This window comes from Capricornis sumatraensis, chromosome 1 (genome assembly GCF_032405125.1).
Source record: "Capricornis sumatraensis isolate serow.1 chromosome 1, serow.2, whole genome shotgun sequence".
Classification (NCBI taxonomy): Eukaryota; Metazoa; Chordata; class Mammalia; order Artiodactyla; family Bovidae; genus Capricornis; species Capricornis sumatraensis.
Window position 1 is genome coordinate 35,912,069 of NC_091069.1, and position 18,366 is coordinate 35,930,434.

The 18,366-nt window shown below is 38.4% G+C and overlaps 1 protein-coding gene across 1 annotated transcript in view; it reads left to right on the plus strand.

Moving 5' to 3' along the window:
* Positions 1 to 18,366, plus strand: part of CLIP4 (CAP-Gly domain containing linker protein family member 4) — a 56,394-nt gene that overhangs the window by 8,027 nt on the left and 30,001 nt on the right. The window contains exons 5-8 of the mRNA XM_068981427.1: positions 13 to 131; positions 5,071 to 5,307; positions 5,904 to 6,039; positions 13,589 to 13,726. Coding sequence (XP_068837528.1) covers positions 13 to 131; positions 5,071 to 5,307; positions 5,904 to 6,039; positions 13,589 to 13,726 — 630 coding nt within the window. The remainder of the gene's footprint in view (positions 1 to 12; positions 132 to 5,070; positions 5,308 to 5,903; positions 6,040 to 13,588; positions 13,727 to 18,366) is intronic.

The window sequence follows — 18,366 nt, forward strand, 5'->3', positions numbered from 1 at the left end:
GTTCAATTACAGATGTGGATGCCACTTGCAGCGACTTTAATTTTGGAACAGCTCTGCATATTGCTGCATATAACTTGTGTGCAGGTACCGTGAAATGCTTATTGGAGCATGGAGCCAATCCTGCATTTAGGGTAAGAGGTTAAATTAAAAGTGAAAAATATTAAAAAGAATGAAAACATCTAACATTATCTCCCAGGAAAGAGTTGAATCTGGATGTTGTTGTGGAACTCTTATATGAGTAAATAATTTATATTTTTTTGTGCTGCATATAAAGAGTAATAATGATAAACTTTTATCTCAAATAAGTTTAAGGCATAGCAGTGAATTTCAGTCCTTTTATATCGATAAGCTCTACTAGCCTTACTTTCATTCAGCTAAATAAAATGCTCTTTACAGTTTATCATCTTTGAGTTTAAAAGTATCTTTCGTTTAGGCTTTTGCTTTATTTATAAATCCTTTAGCTACTAAATAAAAATGCATATATTAAAGTTTATATTTCTGCATTAAACCACATTTTAAATTATTTTGGAAAGAAGTTTTATTTCAGACAGTCTAAAAAAGGCCTATTTAAGAATGGAGTAAACCTTCAAAATTGACTTAAAGGAAAAATTTATTTTTTCATGATCAAGTTACATACTTACAAAGTTAACACACAAGACTGAACTTCATAAACTTCAAATCGTTTGGTATTTTATTGTCTTCACCAAAGTGGCTATGCGTTTTCTTTTCTGTTGCATTAATAGCAGTGACTTGCTCTGGCAGGGATTCTTCACTGGGTCTGTGCATTCTCTTGAAGTGGCAGCAGTGGTAGCAAAAGCCTCCTCCTCTTTTCTTTTCCTTGCTTTCTTGTTTTGCCTTCCCTCCCCAGTTTGTTGCCACTTTTCTTTCTGTTTAACCCCATTGATTATTTAATCAACCCCTCTGTTCCTCCTTCCCTCCCTCCATCCTTCGGATCCTATTGTTTTTTAGGCACTGGGAGAATACATGCGTCTGGGACAATACATATGGCACTGGGACAATAAATGTGTCTCTGTCTCAAATAGAATATCATCTAGAAAGGGGGACAAACAAGAGAGCAGGCAGATTTACTGTAGTGTGTCAAGTTGAGTGTGTTAGGATGGGGGACAGGCGGGGTGTGGCACAGAGTGTCATGGGGTTGCATGGGAGGGGAGTCTGTTCAAGCCTTAGGAAGCCTGCTTCCTGGCATAGGTAAACTTGAATACTTGAACAGAGTTGAGAATTAACCAGGTATAGGAGAGAGCTGAGAAAGGCCCGTTAGGCAGAGAGAGTGGCATGCGCAAAGGCCAGGAGTTGGTTGGAGTGTAAAGGTGATAGGTGCTTGCTTTTGCTAGTGCAACTCTTGGCAAGACCCCATTAATGGAGAGAGTATTTTGAATCTAGTAAGATGCAGTGAGGTATGTCACGGAGATAAATTACCAATTCAAGCCCAAAGTAATTAATAGATTTTACCCACTTTTGGTAGTTAATACTTAAAAAAAAAAAAGATATCTACATGTGGGTCAGCAGTAGCCCTTGGATCAGACCCTAACTTAGCCACTACTTTAGAAAAAGTGAAATTCTATAATCATGAACAAATCTTTTTATGTTAACATGACATCATTATTATTTTATTACTATTTAGTATTTTTTAAACACTGAAGTTTTAGTTGCTCAATTTTATGTAGGAATTAATAGAAGTGTGTGACTTATTCTAGAAAGGTGAGAACTTAAAAATCGGAAGTAAAATATTCATTGTAAAAGTAGCCTACCACTTAACAGAACAGGTTTGTTGATTTAAAAAAAGTTTTTTCCCTTCTTTCGTTTTCTCAAGAGTACATATTAGCACTATAGATGATTTTCTTTACATTTTGTACTTTGAAATTGGGGATCAAAATAGTTCACACCATCCCCTAAATTTGATAACATGTCTTCCTAATGTATTTTTACTTAGAACCAAACTGACTTGAATTTTAAAATAAAACATGTGAGGCCCTTGCAGACTAAGTGTTCTAAAAGCCTCATTCTTTTATCCATGTGGATCATTTGAAGATAATTATCAGAGGAGAAGAAAAGGGAAAAAGGTTTCTGAGCCAAAGAATCTTGGTTCATCTCATGAAGAGAAGATTACAGTCTGGAATCTTTCTGATAAAACCTGAGTTTTTGGTTAGGGAGCATAGACAAAAGAGGGCTTGTTTGAGGGAAGGACGGCATGGAGCAGGAGAAGAGCTGAGGGTCCAGTGGTTGCTGAATGTGGGCTGACTGAATGTTGTCTCTGTAGTAATCATGGAGATGACGCTGAGCCATCACTCAGTCGTCTCTCCTTGCATAAGTCTCCTAATTGGCAAATTGGAAATGGTAGTAATATTTTACTTGTTTAGTTGGTCCATCCTGCTGCAATAAAAACAAATTTGTAACAGGCAAGGATTTTTATCTCTGTCATTCACAAGCTTTTTCTTGATGTGATAACCAAGTGAGAATCTATGGGATAAAGTTTTGCTTATATAAACACCAGGCAAATTTTAGTGGGCCCTGTGACTGACCTTTTTTTTTTTTTTTTTTGCTGCAGGATAAATCCCAGCTCCAATTTTAGAAGTGTTGAAACTGTGGATTCTGTTCTCAAAATTTGAGTCGCACCATGAGTGGGCAGGGTGGGTCAAGGTCACGGAGCCTAGGTGGAGGCTCAGGAGACCAGTGGTAGTGTTGGGTCCGGGGTTGGGAAGCCAGGCAGTCCCGTGACTTCTATCTCCATAAGTGCCTTCTCCACACACACCACTCACTAACAGCCTGAGCTCCTGCTCTTCCCTCAGCCTGGACTGCCATCCCCACCAGCTAACCTGCCCCATTTTCCCTCACCTCCCTAGGCCTCTGCACCAGTGCCGCTCAGCATTGAGGCCTTCTCTGCCCCCGTATCCACGTTCCTCTTCTCTGCCTTGTTCTTCTCTCTGCCACTTTTCACCCTTTGATACACCATACATTTTATTTATGTGACTATAGTCTGTTCCTCACTAGGCTGTGTGCTTTTTGAGAGTGGAGCTATTGATTTCTTCACTGTGTGTGTCTTTAGCACTTAGAATGGGCAGGTAGCAGCTGTTTTAGTTCAGTCGCTCAGTTGTGTCTGACTCTTTGCGACCCATTGAATCGCAGCACGCCGGGCCTCCCTGTCCATCCCAACTCCCAGAGTTCACTCAAACTCATGTCCATCGAGTCGGTAATGCCATCCATCTCATCCTCTGTCATCCCCTTCTCCTCCTGCCCTCAATCCCTCCCGGCATCATAGTCTTTTCCAATGAGTCAACTCTTCACATGAGGTGGCCAAAGTATTGGAGTTTCAGGTTTAACATCACTCCTTCCAAAGAAATCCCAGGGCTGACTCCTTTAAGATGGACCGGTTGGATCTCCTTGCAGTCCAAGGGACTCTCAGGAGTCTTCTCCAACACCACAGTTCAAAAGCATCAATTCTTTGGCACTCAGCTTTCTTCACAGTCCAACTCTCACATCCATACTTGACTACTGGAAAAACCATAGCCTTGACTAGATGGACCTTTGTTGGCAAAGTAATGTCTCTACTTTTCAATATGCTATCTAGGTTGGTCATAATTTTCCTTTCAAGGAGTAAGCTTTGTTTAATTTCATGACTGCAGTAACCATCTGCAGTGATTTTGGAGCCCCCCAAAATCAAGTCTGACACTGTTTCCCCATCTATTTCCCATGAAGTGATGGGACCAGATGCCATGATCTTCATTTTCTGAACGTTGAGCTTTAAGCCAACTTTTTCACTCTCATAAGAGGCTTTTTAGTTCCTCTTCACTTTCTGCCATAAGGGTGGTTCATCTGCATATCTGAGGTTATTGATATTTCTCCCAGCAATCTTGATTCCAGCTTGTGTTTCTTCCAGCCCAGCGTTTCTCATTCTGTACTCTGCATAGAAGTGAAATAAGCAGGGTGACAATATACAGCCTTGACGTACTCCTTTTCCTATTTGGAACCAGTCTGTTGTTCCATGTCCAGTTCTAACTGTTGCTTCCTGACCTGCATACAGATTTCTCAAGAGGCAGGTCAGGTGGTCTGATATTCCCATCTCTTTCAGAATTTTCCACAGTTTATTGTGATCCACACAGTCAAAGGCTTTGGCATAGTCAATAAAGCAGAAATAGATGTTTTTCTGGAACTCTTTTGCTTTTTCCATGATCCAGCAGATGTTGGCAATTTGATCTCTGGTTCCTCTGCCTTTTCTAAAACCAGCTTGAACATCAAGGAGTTCACGGTTCACATATTGCTGAAGCCTGGCTTGGAGAATTTTGAGAATTACTTTACTAGCATGTGAGATGAGTGCGATTGTGCGGTAGTTTGAGGATTTTTTGGCATTGCCTTTCTTTGGAATTGGAATGAAAACTGACCTTTTCCAGTCCTGTGGCCACTGCTGAGTTTTCCAAATTTGCTGGCATATTGAGTGCAGCACTTTCACAGCATCATCTTTCAGGATTTGAAATAGCTCAACTGGAATTCCATCACCTCCACTAGCTTTGTTCGTAGTGATGCTTTCTAAGGCCCACTTGACTTCACATTCTAGGATGTCTGGCTCTAGGTGAGTGATCACACCATCATGATTATCTTGGTCGTGAAGATCTTTTTTGTATAGTTCTGTGTATTCTTGCCACCTCTTCTTAATATCTTCTGCTTCTCTTAGGTCCATACCATTTCTGTCCTTTATCGAGCCCATCTTTGCATGAAATGTTCCCTTGGTATCTCTAATTTTTTTGAAGAGATCTCTAGTCTTTCCTGTTCTGTTGTTTTCCTCTGTTTCTTTGCATTGATCGCTGAGGAAGGCTTTCTTATCTCTTCTTGCTATTCTTTGGAACTCTGCATTCAGATGCTTATATCTTTCCTTTTCTCCTTTGCTTTTCACTTCTCTTCTTTTCACAGCTATTTGTAGTAAGGGTTTGTAGTAGGTGTTTAGTGAATATTTTTGAATAAATAAATGATCAATTTAACTTTTTTCCCAGAATACTTTCAGATGGCTATGTAGAGCTCTGAGCTGATATGAATTGAAAAGTTTCTCTTTATCTGTAGAATGACAAAGGGCAGATCCCCGCTGATGTTGTCCCAGACCCGGTAGAGATGCCCTTGGAGATGGCCGATGCCGCAGCCACTGCTAAGGAAATCAAGCAGATGCTGCTGGACGCTGCGCCTCTGTCATATGATCTCTCAAAGCCCTTGCTTCCAAATTATGATCGTGTTACTAGCAAGGCAATGCTGACGTCTCTTGGCCTGAAGCTGGGGGATCGTGTTGTTATTGCAGGACAGAAGGTATGATAGTAGTTGCCGTCTCTAAAGCCATGTCCAAGGTCATGATGTGGCTTATGTGCCAAGGGTGCAGAGTGGCTTGGGGTGTTTTTCTGCTTTGTTTTTAAGTTCAATGTTTAGGTAGAAAGATACTTAATGGAAAACATGAAATTTAGATGCACGGTTACTATAAAGTATAACTTAAGAATATAAACTATTTGTCAAACTGAATAATGAAGGCATCTGTATTTAAATGGGAGAATATTGGAGGGGCTGAGTGAATTTACAGGCTTCCAGTCTGCAGGTTTCCCCTTGCAGCTCCCTCTTCCTGAGTAGTTGCCTCCCACAAATTACTACTGTATGAAAATGCAGCAAACGTGACTCTCACTGGTTCTGCCTTAATTGTTAAGTGCATATAGCTTTAGGATTCTTATGCCTACTTGGTCCATCAACTCTTTTATCATTATTTGCGTCTATTTGTGTCCCTAGTAATATTTTCCTTCTTCTGAAGTCTGCTTTGAGTGAGTGCTTTTTAAAGACTTCTGTGATAAAGTTACAAGAGTAGAAAATTTAGGATTACAAGTAATACTCAAAAGTTACCCTGATTTATATTTCTTTAGGTTGGAACATTGAGATTTTGTGGAACAACTGAATTTGCAAGTGGACAGTGGGCTGGCATTGAGTTGGATGAACCAGAAGGAAAAAACAATGGAAGTGTTGGGAAAGTCCAGTATTTTAAGTGTGCCCCCAAATATGGTAAGGTAGAGACTGCCTAATTTGATGAGAATTAATTTAAAGTAATACAGTGTTACTCTTTGATTAAAAAAAATTTTTTTTATGGTTGAATTTGATCCGTAATGCTGAGGCACAGCATTTAATGACCCATTTCAACTATTTCATAGACTTTTTCTTTTCTGTTATTAGCTTACTTTTTAATTGAAGGATAATGCTTTACAGAATTTTGTTGTTTTCTGTCAAACCTCAACATGAATCAACCATAGTATACATATAAGCCCTCCCTTTTGAGCCTCCCTCTCATCTCCCACCCCATCCCACCCCTTTAGACTGATACAGAGGCCCTGTTCGAGTTTCCTGAGCCATACAGCAAATTCCTGTTGGCTATCTATTTTACATATAGTAATGTAAGTTTCCATGTTACTCTTTTCATATATCTCACCCCTTTTCATTATTTTTAAAATAAAGCATTCTCCCTGGTTATAAATGAATGAAGAGTCTGCCCTTTTCTTGCTGAGCAGTCTTGTGACTGATAGAGTATGCCTTACTAGGAGTGCACCCAGCTCTGTGGGCCTTCCTGAATCCTGCTGGTGGTGGTGTCATGACTGAAGAAGGGCTTTTATTCTTTATTACCAAAGAACTACAGTACTCTAGAGGCTGAAGAACTTGAAAAATTAGAAAAGCAAGTGAGGCCAACTTTATTACTGTGCTTCTGAGCTGGAATGATTCTTTCTTTTTCTGACAAATGTTTGCTTAATTTTATTTTCTCTGTTTCTTTCTCTGTCTCTCACACACACTCTGACACATTGATTTCTAATGGCTTTTGTCACTTACTATGTTGAGAATATTTTCCCAGAACATTAATTTCCCTTTTTGCACAGTATTTCATCTTGCAGCTCGATATGGAGGCAGTATAGGGTAGTGTTTGAAGAGTACAGGCTTTGGAGCCTGATGGCTGGGGTGTGAATCAGCTGTTCTCTTTACCAGCTATGGGACCTTCTTTCTCTTCTTGTGTTGCCTCAGTTTTCTTCTGTAAATTGAGGATAACAAACCTACAGAGTTCATGTGAGAGTTAAGTGTACTGATAAATAAAGAAAGCACCTAGAAAAGTGCTTGGTTCCCTGTAAGCACCCGAAAAATATTAACTACCTGCTACCTGTTGTAAATGTATCAAATGGGGGATTGTGTTGTTACTGCAGGACAGAAGGTATGATAGTAGCTGCTATCTCTAAAGTCATGTCCAAGGTCATGACATGGCCTCTGTGCCAAGGGTGCAGTGTGGCTTGGAGTGGTTTCGTTTTGGAGCCTGGCCATTTGGGAAACTCACCAGTTTCCTTTCATCATACACTTAAGCTGGAGCCTCATTTTTAGCTCTATTAAAATTTTTCTTTATAAAAAATGTCCATGATATTAGATTTTAAATACATAGAAAAAGGAGAAAAAATGTAAAATTGCCTGTATATGTTTTCTGTTTATTTTTTTCCATAAAATTTGGATTATAAGTAGATAGCCTACATTTTTAACTGACATCCTATTAGAATTTCTATAAATCTTTAAACATTTTTTGAAAGAATGATTTTTATATGATTCTATTTCCTTTAATTTTTCTTATTTCATAGGTGAAATTTGTTTGAATTCATATTTCTCTTGATTGTGGTGAAGTGGATTGTCTAAAATGTTCTGTTGTAGCACATGTATTTTTTGTATTGTCTTGCTAATTCCCAAGAAATAATTACTTATATTGTTTATCCATTAAAAAATTGGGATATTAGTGTTATTTTAAACTGGTAACAGTTTTTAAAATATGCATACATGTTTAGGATGTTAAGCCTTTATATTTACTACAGATATTTTGCCTAGTTTGTCATTTTCCTTTGAACTCCATCTGCAGTGTTTTTGGACATGTAATTTTATGCAGTTAAAAAAGACTTTTCCTTTATAATTTCTTAAGATTTCTTTTATGCTAGGGTAGGTCATTCTTCCTAATCCAAGGATTCATTATAGGTTATATATTTTATTCTTTTGAATGTGTTTATTCTTAAATACTGTATTAGTCAACTAATTTGGAGTTTATTTGGTTAGTTGTATCAGGTTAAGAATTTAATTTTCTTCTATTAGCTAATTTTGGCAACTGTCCAGCAGACTAAGGGCAAGACCAAAACCATTAGCAGCAGAGAGAGCCGATGTAGATCAAAGCCGTGGGAGAGGCTTAGACGGTAACAGAGTATTTTTGGCCTCCCTAACCCCATCCTCTCAAGGAGAGGCATGCATGATTAGGACAGAGGTGGATCCCCAAGAACCCTTCCTCCATTCCTCTTTACCTATTTAAATGGCAAGTTGGGGGCCAAGGGTCATGTTTTGGATTATATAGAAGTGGGCATAGTCCTTCCTGCCGAACCAGCTCAGCAGTCTGAGCCGTCTTTGCTAAATTACTTGAGGTGCTTGGGGCAGGAGAGGTGGAGCACCCCCTGGGGAAGCAGAAGCCAAAGGTTTCTCAGCAACAGGGTTTTTTTTTCCTTCTCTCTAAATCTATCCTTTTCCCTTTTACTTGTTGTGCTTCCTTTATTATGAATTAAGTTCTTCTAAATGCTACAGTTTGTTTCAGGATTGTTTTGTTCCATTGATCTGTTAATTATAGCACATATTAGATTTTTTAATTATAGAAATTTTATAACAATTTTTTAAAAGTTTTTTTTTTTGAGCAGTTTTAGGTTCATAGCAAAATTGAGAGGAGGGTACAGAGACTTCCTGTAAACCTCCTGCCCCACACATAGACGGCTTCCCCTTTCATCAACATCCCTTCGCCAGAGGGTACATTCCTTGCAATTGTTGAATCTACATGAACACATCATAATCACTCAAAGGCCATAGTTTGCCTTAAGATGCACTCTTCATGCTGTGTATTCTGTGAGTCTGGACAAATATATAATGGCATGTGTCCACCAGTGGCATATTATAGAGTATTTTCACTTCCCTCAAGACCCTGTGTGCTCCACCTATTCAGCCACCCTCCCCCAACTATCCCCAGGCCCCTGACAATCAATGATTGTTTTACTGTCTCCATAGTTTTGTCTTTTCCAGAATGTCATAGAGCCGGAATCATACAGTATGTAGCCTTTTAATATTGGCTTCTTTCACTTAGTAATTTGCATTTATATCTCTTCATTACTTGATAGCTCATGTCTTTTTAGCACTGAGTAATACTCCCATGGTCTGGAGGTATCACAGACTTCCATTATTTCTCCATTCATCTACTAAAGGATATCTTGGTTGCTTCTAAGTTTAGGCAATTGTGAAAATTTTATAAAAATTTTCAATATTTGATAAAACTATTTTTATTCCTTTTAATAATTACCAAAGTAAACACAAATGCCTAGTTTAATTAGTCAAATTGTGTTGTAAAACAATAATGAAACCCTCCCCTGGCTTGCACTTCCTCACTCCAAGTCCCGTTCTTTAGAGGCAAGAATGTTTTTTACTTCTTTAGCTGTTATCTTCTGATGTTCATTTACTATTTTGACTAATGTATTTATAGGAATCTTTCCAATTTTAGACATCTATTGACTTCATACTATGAAGAGAAAGATTTGATATTCTTACTATTCTAAGTCAGGTTTGTTTTTTTGTTTGGTTGACTTCTTTGTTTTGGTGGATCACATCCTTCAGTAGCTTTTTCATAGAGGACTCATGGGAAGTAAATTTTTTGAGAGTTTCCATTCCAGAAATGTATATTTCTACCCTTACACTTCATATGATAATTTAGTGGGATCAGGAATAGGCTGAAATTCACATTCTTTCAATATTTGGAAGGTGATACACTATTGTCTAATGCAATTTAGCACATGTTTTCTGTTATGGGCCAGGTAGTAAATAATTTTGGAGAAGGAAATGACAACCCACTCCAGTATTCTTGCCTGGAAAATCCCATGGACGGAGAAGCCTGGTAGGCTACAGTCTATGGGGTCGCAAAGAGTTATGGGCCATATTTTAGGTGTTAAGCTGGCTTAAAACTCAGCATTCAAAAAACTAAGATCCAGTCCCATCACTTCATGGCAAATAGATGGGGAAACAGTGACAGACTTTATTTTCTTGGGCTCCAAAATCACTGCAGATGGTGACTGCAGCCATGAAATTAAAAGATGCTTGCTCCTTGAAAGAAAAGCTGTGATCAACCTAGTTCAGTTCAGTCCAGTCACTCAGTTGTATCTGACTCTTTGCGATCCCATGAATCGCAGCACTCCAGGCCTCCCTGTCCATCACCAACTCCCAGAGTTTACCCAAACTCATGTCCATTGAGTCAGTGATGCCATCCAGCCATCTCATCCTCTGTCGTCCCCTTCTCCTCCTGCCCCCAATCCCTCCCAGCATCAGGGTCTTTTCCAGTGAGTCAACTCTTCACATGAGGTGGCCAAAATATTGGAGTTTCAGCTTCAGCATCAGTCCTTCCAGTGAACACCCAGAACTGATCTCCTTTAAGATGGACTGGTTGGATCTCCTTGTAGTCCAAGGGACTCTCAAGAGTCTTCTTCAATACCACAGCTTCCAGTTCTCATGTATGGATGTGAGAGTTGGACTATAAGGAAAACTGAGCACCACAGAATTGGTGCTTTTGAGCTGTGGTGTTGGAGAAGATTCTTGAGAGTCCCTTGGACTGCAAGGAGATCCAACCAGTGCATCCTAAAGGAGATCAGTCCTGGGTGTTCATTGGAAGGACTGATGTTGAAGCTGAAGCCCCAATACTTTGCCACCAGATGTGAAGAACTGACTCCTTTGAAAAGACCCTGATGCTGGGAAAGATTGAAGGCAGGAGAAGGGGACGAGAGAGGATGAGACGGTTGGATGGTATCACCGATTGGATGGACATGAGTTTGAGCAAGCTCTGGGAGTTGGTGATGGACAGGGAGGCCTGATGTGCTGCACTCCATGGGGTCACAAAGAATTTGACACGACTGAACTGAACTGAACTGATGGGCCATACAGTCTCTTGCTGCAACTCTTCAGCTCTCCTATTGCAGTGAATAAGCAGGCATAGACAATATGTAAACAAATGGGTGTGGCTGTGTTCCAACAGAACATTACAGAAGTAGGCAGCAGGGAGGACCTGGCTCTCGGGCAGTACTTTGCCAGCTCTTATCTTGAGATTCCATGTTGCTGTTTACAAGTTTCAGAGTCTTTCTTCTGCTTTTTCCTTTTCCCTATTTTTGGAAACTTCTTTGGAAGCTTTAGTGTTTTTTCTCTCTTTTTTTAATTTTATTTTTTCTTTAGTGTTTATGTTTTTATTTCTTATTAAAATTGTAGTGGAGTTTTAGGAGAAATTGTGAGTAAACAAAATGGGTTATGTTTATCTAGAAATTCATTACTCTTCTGTTTAAAAATAATTCTTCCTTAAATGTTTATTTTTAGTTAAGCCTTATAGTTATATGTGAGGATCTGAGGAGAATCCCATCACTGTTTTGATTAGCATGAGATTCTAAACAGGAAGGTTAGCTCATATATGGCGCACACTTTGGACTTTAATTGTATTCAGTCATTGCTTTAAATTTAGTTTTGCTTCTCTCAAATGATTTAGTTAATTAAAAAAAGCAAGGAGGATGAGAACTATATAGTTCATTCATTGAACAATGTTATTGTGACTTTAGTGACACAAACAAATTTGAAAAATAATTCATAGTCTGCCCTCATAAATGTTTTGGTTTTTGATTTTTTTTCAGTCCTTCTTATATCCACACATATAACTTCTCACAGATATAATCATAATGCAGTCAGACTTACAGTTCAAATTTTGTTTTCTTGAATTTGCTTTTCATATTTTTCTATATTTCTATGTAATCTTTATTGTTCTAGTTGTTAATGGTGATGTAATAGTTCATAAATATAGTTGATTCATTCCTTCTATTGCCAAATAATTGTTTTCTCTTACTTATAATATTGCAGTGTTGGCTCATTCAGGTACACAGTCTTTTCCTCCAATTTGGATTATTTTCTTATAATTTCCAAAAGTGTGATTGGGTCATAGTAGAAAACTAGGAGTTGCTTTTATTCTTGAAATCTATCTTCTCCTTATAATAGACATGTGTAACCTTGTTCGCACCTCTTAAATATGAGTATTTCCTTATAGTTAGTATCATAAAGTAAATTAGGGCAGAATTCTTGTCTTCCAGGAAGATTTTACAAATGTACATCCCACAGTATAAAATAATTTATTTCTTCAAGCCCTTGATTTGAGAGTGTATGTGTATTTGGCAAGGAAAATAATTTAGAGAAAAGAATAGAAAGTCAAAGAAAAATCTGATAGTCGAGAGACAGAAGAGAAAAAACACTGTGGAGAAGTCAAAAGATCTGGGAAGATCAAAAGGAAGTACTGGAGAATCCAAGGAAGGAAAGAATGTCAGAAAAGCAGTATAGTTTGTACTTGTTAGCTATAAATAGAGCACTCACTTTTTGTTGTCCTTTAAAACCTATTTTAAAACAAGTTGTTTTAATGTATTACATTTTGGTCATAATGTGGCTTTGTTAGTTTAGGTGTGAACACTGAATGGAAATGTATAGTACACATATTATGACTTTATTTTTTCTTCTTAAATGTCTTAGCCAAATAATCTTGGTATTTACAGTTCATATTTACTGTTTCTAATGTCTGCCTGTTAATATATACTGGAATTTTATGCCCAGATAAACTTGTTTTTTAATGGAATTTTATACTCTCAGCTGCAGCAGAGAGGCTGCCTCCTCCCCCATCCCCCCATGCCTCTCCTCCCCAACACACACTGTATTGTTTCTGATTTTCAGATGTTAAGGGATAAGCCTTTGGGGAAGATTATATTTTGTATTCAAAAGTATTTTATATCCCAACTATGTGTCAGGCACTATAATTAGGTACATTGGGGGAATGCAGAGATGAGTAATCTTGAATTTTGTCTTTAAAGTCTGGAAAGGAGATAAAACATGGACATAAAAAGTTATAATATGGGAAAAAATATGTCCTAAGGAGCTATAGAGAAAGTGACATGGAAGAATAGTTTTTATACTATATAGCAGGGGTCCCCAACCTCCAGGATCTAATGCCTACTGATGTGAGGTGGAGCTGCTGTAATAAAAATAAAAATAAAATGCACAGTAAATGTAATGGACTTGAACCATCCTGAAACCATCCCTCCTACCCCAGTCCATGGGAAAATTGTCTTCCACAACACTGATCCCTAGTGCCAAAGAGGTTGGGGACCACTGCTGATATAGTACATTATTGTTTGCTGGTACTTAGAAGTAATTATATATAAAAGTATAATTATTACTTCTACTCATTCCTCTTTTTCCTTAGTTTCACATAGTGCCTAATTATGTTATGTGCTTCTTGAATTACTGTGTATGTTGTTAGTCTTGACAACTAGATTGTAACCTCTCTGAGGGCAAGTACTGATTCTTACTCTTTTTTTTCTCTCTCTCACTACAAGGACACCTAGTAGACACTCCAAAAGAACTTAAAGATGTTTTGCTACTGAATGGTTGTATTTGTCCCTTTATTTGAAATGCTTTCAATTGTTTAATATTAAAATTCTGCCTTTTCTCTTAGGTATTTTTGCACCTCTTTCAAAGATAAGTAAACCAAAAGATCGAAGGAAGAATATAGCACACACTTCTACAAAAGCTGGACCTCTCATCAGGTCCCAGAAAATTGATGTAGCTCACGTAACATCAAAAGTAAATACTGGTAGGTCAAACCAGAATGTTAGATATCTTGTTTTAATTTTAATCCGTGGAATATCTTATATTGCTTCAGACTTTTTGTTTAGCTACCTGTGAAACCTGAATTTATTGCCTGCAAAGTACTTGGTTTATGATTTTAATTCCTAAAAGAGTATTTCAGATATGTTCCTTCCCTTTCCCCCCATCTATCTCCGTACTTTTAAATAACCTCAAAGCTAGACTTTACACCTCTGATAAATATTTATGCAGTACAACTAGCTTTATGTTTCTCACCTATTCAAGAATTTTAGTGACTTTTTTAAGATTTTTTTTAATATGGACCATTTTAAAAAAGTCTTTATTGAATTTGTTACAGTATTGCTACTGTTGTTATGTTTTGTTTTTTTTGGCTAAGAAGTATGAGTGATCTTAGCTCCTCGACCAGGGAAGGCAAAGTCCTAACCATTGGACCACCAGGAAGTCCCTACTGAGTTGTTTTTTTTTTTTAATCAGAGAAAGTCATGACTCTTGAAACTGGCTGTCAGAGACCTTTTGCTGATGGAGGGTCTTACTGTTTTGCAGTTGAGCTGTGGTTGATCATGTCTCACTGTCTTTTGTATATATTGTTCTGACTCTTCCCTACATACTTGTCCCAAGCTGTTACTCTGCAATGTTTGACCTCTCCCGGAGGTCCGTGTCTTTGTGTACCTCCTTATTCACATCCTGTTTCTCCGTGAGGACCCCCTGATGACCCAGGTCTCTTTGATCTCTTCATTCTTATCCACACTACCTAGTTGCTATTTTTTACCTTGGGTTTTGTCCTCTGATTGCCTTATCCATGCAGATCTTTTACTCTGTTGGCAAAATCTTAAACTTTAAATGGACTGTGAGAGTATTTTGTACTTTCGTATTCACTGTGGCTTCCCTGGTGGCTCAGATGGTATAGTGTCTGGCTGCAATGTGGGAGACCCAGATTCAATCCCTGGGTTGGGAAGATCCCCTGAAGAAAGAAATGGCACCCCACTCTAGTACTCTTGCCTGGAAAACCCCATGGACAGAGGAACCTGGCAGTCTACAGTCCATGGGTTAGCAAAGAGTCAGACATGACTGAGTGACTTCACTTTCACTTTTCATTCACTGTGGCACATAGCACAAAATAGGCACTTAATACAATGAAACTAAGCCATGCCGTGTGGGGCCACCCAAGACGGGAGGGTCATGGTGGAGAGGTCTGACAGAATGTGGTCCACTGGAGAAGGGAATGGCAAACCACTTCAGTGTTCTTGCCTTGAGAACCCCATGAACAGTATGAAAAGGCAAAATGGTAGGATACTGAAAGGGGAACTCCCTGGGTCGGTAGGTGCCCAATATGCTACTGGAGATCAGTGGAGAAATAACTCCGGAAAGAATGAAGGGATGGAGCCAAAGCAAAAACAATACCCAGTTGTGGATGTGACTGGTGATAGATGAGATGGCTGGATGGCATCACTGACTCAATGGACATGAGTTTGAGTGAACTCCGGGAGTTGGTGATGGACAGGGAGGCCTGGCGTGCTGTGATTCATGGGGTTGCAAAGAGTCGGACACGACTGAGTGGTTAAACTGAACTGAACTGAACTGAACCCATCAATAGCTGAAGCAGGAGGGCTCTCTACCATGAATAAAGGAGTGTGTCCAGGAATTGGGTTGCCCTTTCTACTCTGTTCCATTGACTTATTTGAATATCCCTGTGTCAGTACTGCACTTCATGATTACTATAGGTTTTTTAAAAAAAATCTTGATCTCCATTAGAGGAAAGCCTCTTCTTTTTTCTTGAACAGTGTCCTACCTGTTTGGCCTTTTTTATTTTTATTTTTTATTTTACTTTACAATATTGTATTGGTTTTGCCATACATTGACATGAATCCGCCATGGGTGTACATGTGTTCCCCATCCTGAACCCCCCTCCCATCTCCCTCCCCATCCTATCCCTCTGGGTCATCCAAGTACACCAGCCCCGAGCACCCTGTATCATGCATGGAACCTGGACTGGTGATTCGTTTCACATGTGATAATTTACATGTTTCAGTGACATTCTCCCATATCATCCTGCCCTCTCTGTCTCCCACAGAGTCCAAAAGACTGTTCTATACATCTGTGTCTCTTTTGCTGTCTCGCATACAGGGTTATCGTTACCATCTTTCTAAATTCCATATATATGTGTTAGTATACTGTATTGGTGTTTTTCTTTCTGGCTTACTTCACTCTGTATAATCAGCTCCAGTTTCATCCACCTCATTAGAACTGATTCAAATGTATTCTTTTTAATGGCTGAGTAATACTCCATTGTGTATATGTACCACTGCTTTCTTATCCATTCGTCTGCTGATGGATATCTAGGTTGCTTCCATGTCCTGGCTATTATAAACAGTGCTGTGATGAACATTAGGGTACACGTGTCTCTTTCAATTCTGGTTTCCTCGGTGTGTATGCCCAGCAGTGGGATTGCTGGGTCATATGGTGGTTCTATTTCCAGATTTTTAAGGAATCACCACACTGTTCTCCATAGTGGCTGTACTAGTTTGCATTCCCACCAGCAGTGTAGGAGGGTTCCCTTTTCTCCACACCCTCTCCAGCATTTATTGCTTGTAGACTTTTGGATTGCAGCCATTCTGACTGGCGTGAAATGGTACCTTGTTGTGGTTTTGATTTGCATTTCTCTGATAATGAGTGATGTTGAGCATCTTTTCATATGTTTGTTAGCCATCTGTATGTCTTCTTTGGAGAAATGTCTGTTTAGTTCTTTGGCCCACTTTTTGATTGGGTCGTTTATTTTTCTGGAATTGAGCTGCATAAGTTGCTTGTACATTTTTGAGATTAATTCTTTGTCCATTGCTTCATTTGCTGTTATTTTCTCCCATTCTGAAGGCTGTCTTTTCACCTTGCTTATAGTTTCCTTTGTTATGCAGAAGCTTTTAAGTTTAATTAGGTCCCATTTGTTTATTTTTGCTTTTATTTCCAATATTCTGGGAGGTGGGTCATAGAGGATCCTGCTGTGATTTATGTTGGAGAGTGTTTTGCCTATGTTTTCGTCTAGGAGTTTTATAGTTTCTGGTCTTACATTTAGATCTTTAATCCATTTTGAGTTTATTTTTGTGTATGATGTTAGAAAGTAATCTAGTTTCATTCTTTTACAAGTGGTTGACCAGTTTTCCCAGAACCACGTGTTAAAGAGATTGTCTTTACTCCATTGTATATTCTTGCCTCTTTTGTCAAATATAAGGTGTCCATAGGTGCATGGATTTATCTCTGGGCTTTCTATTTTGTTCCATTGATCTATATTTCTGTCTTTGTGCCAGTACCATACTGTCTTGATGACTGTGGCTTTGTAGTAGAGCCTGAAGTCAGGCAGGTTGATTCCTCCAGTTCCATTCTGTTTTCTCAAGATTGCTTTGGCTATTCGAGGTTTTTTGTATTTCTATACAAATTGTGAAATTATTTGTTCTAGTTCTCTGAAAAATACCGTTGGTAGCTTGATAGGGATTGCATTGAATCTATAGATTGCTTTGGCTAGTATACTCATTTTCACTATATTGATTCTTCTGATCCATGAACACGGTATATTTCTCCATCTATTTGTGTCCTCTTTGATTTCTTTCACCAGTGTTTTATGGTTTTCTATATATAGGTCTTTTGTTTTTTAGGTAGATATATTCCTAAGTATTTTATTCTTTTCGTTGCAATGGTGAATGGAATTGTTTCCTTAATTTCTCTTTCTGTTTTCTCATTGTTAGTGTATAGGAATGCAAGGGATATCTGTGTGTTGATTTTATATCCTGCAACTTTACTATATTCATTGATTAGCTCTAGTAATTTTCTGGTGGAGTCTTTAGGGTTTTCTATGTAGAAGATCATGTCATCTGCAAACAGTGAGTTTTACTTCTTTTCCAATCTGGATTCCTTTTATTTATTTTTCTGCTCTGATTGCTGTGGCCAAAACTTCCAGAACTATGTTGAATAGTAGTGGTGAGAGTGGGCATTCTTGTCTTGTTTCTGACTTTAGGGGAAATGCTTTCAGTGTTTCACCATTGAGGATAATGTTTGCTGTGGGTTTGTCATATGTAGCTTTTATTATGTTGAGGTATGTTCCTTCTATTCCTGCTTTCTGGAGGGTTTTTTTTTTTTAATCATAAATGGATGTTGGATTTTGTCAAAGGCTTTCTCTGCATCTATTGAGATAATCATATGGTTTTTATTTTTCAGTTTGTTAATGTGTATTACATTGATTGATTTGCAGATATTGAAGAATCCTTGCATCCCTGGGATAAAGCCCTCTTGATCATGATGTATGAGCTTTTTAATATGTTGTTCGATTCTGTTTGCTATAATTTTGTTAAGGATTTTTGCATTTATATTCATCAGTGATATTGGCCTGTAGTTTTGTGGCATCTTTGTCAGGTTTTGGTCTTAGGGTGATGGTGGCCTCATAGAATGACTTTGGAAGTTTACCTTCCTCTGAAATTTTCTGCAAGAGTTTGAGTAGGATAGGTGTTAGCTCCTCTCTAAATTTTTGGTAGAATTCAGCTGTGAAGCCGTCTGGTCCTGGGCTTTTGCTTGTTGAAAGATTTCTGATTACTGGCCTTTTTTATAAATCAAACTTCCATATAAACTTTAGAATAAGCTGTT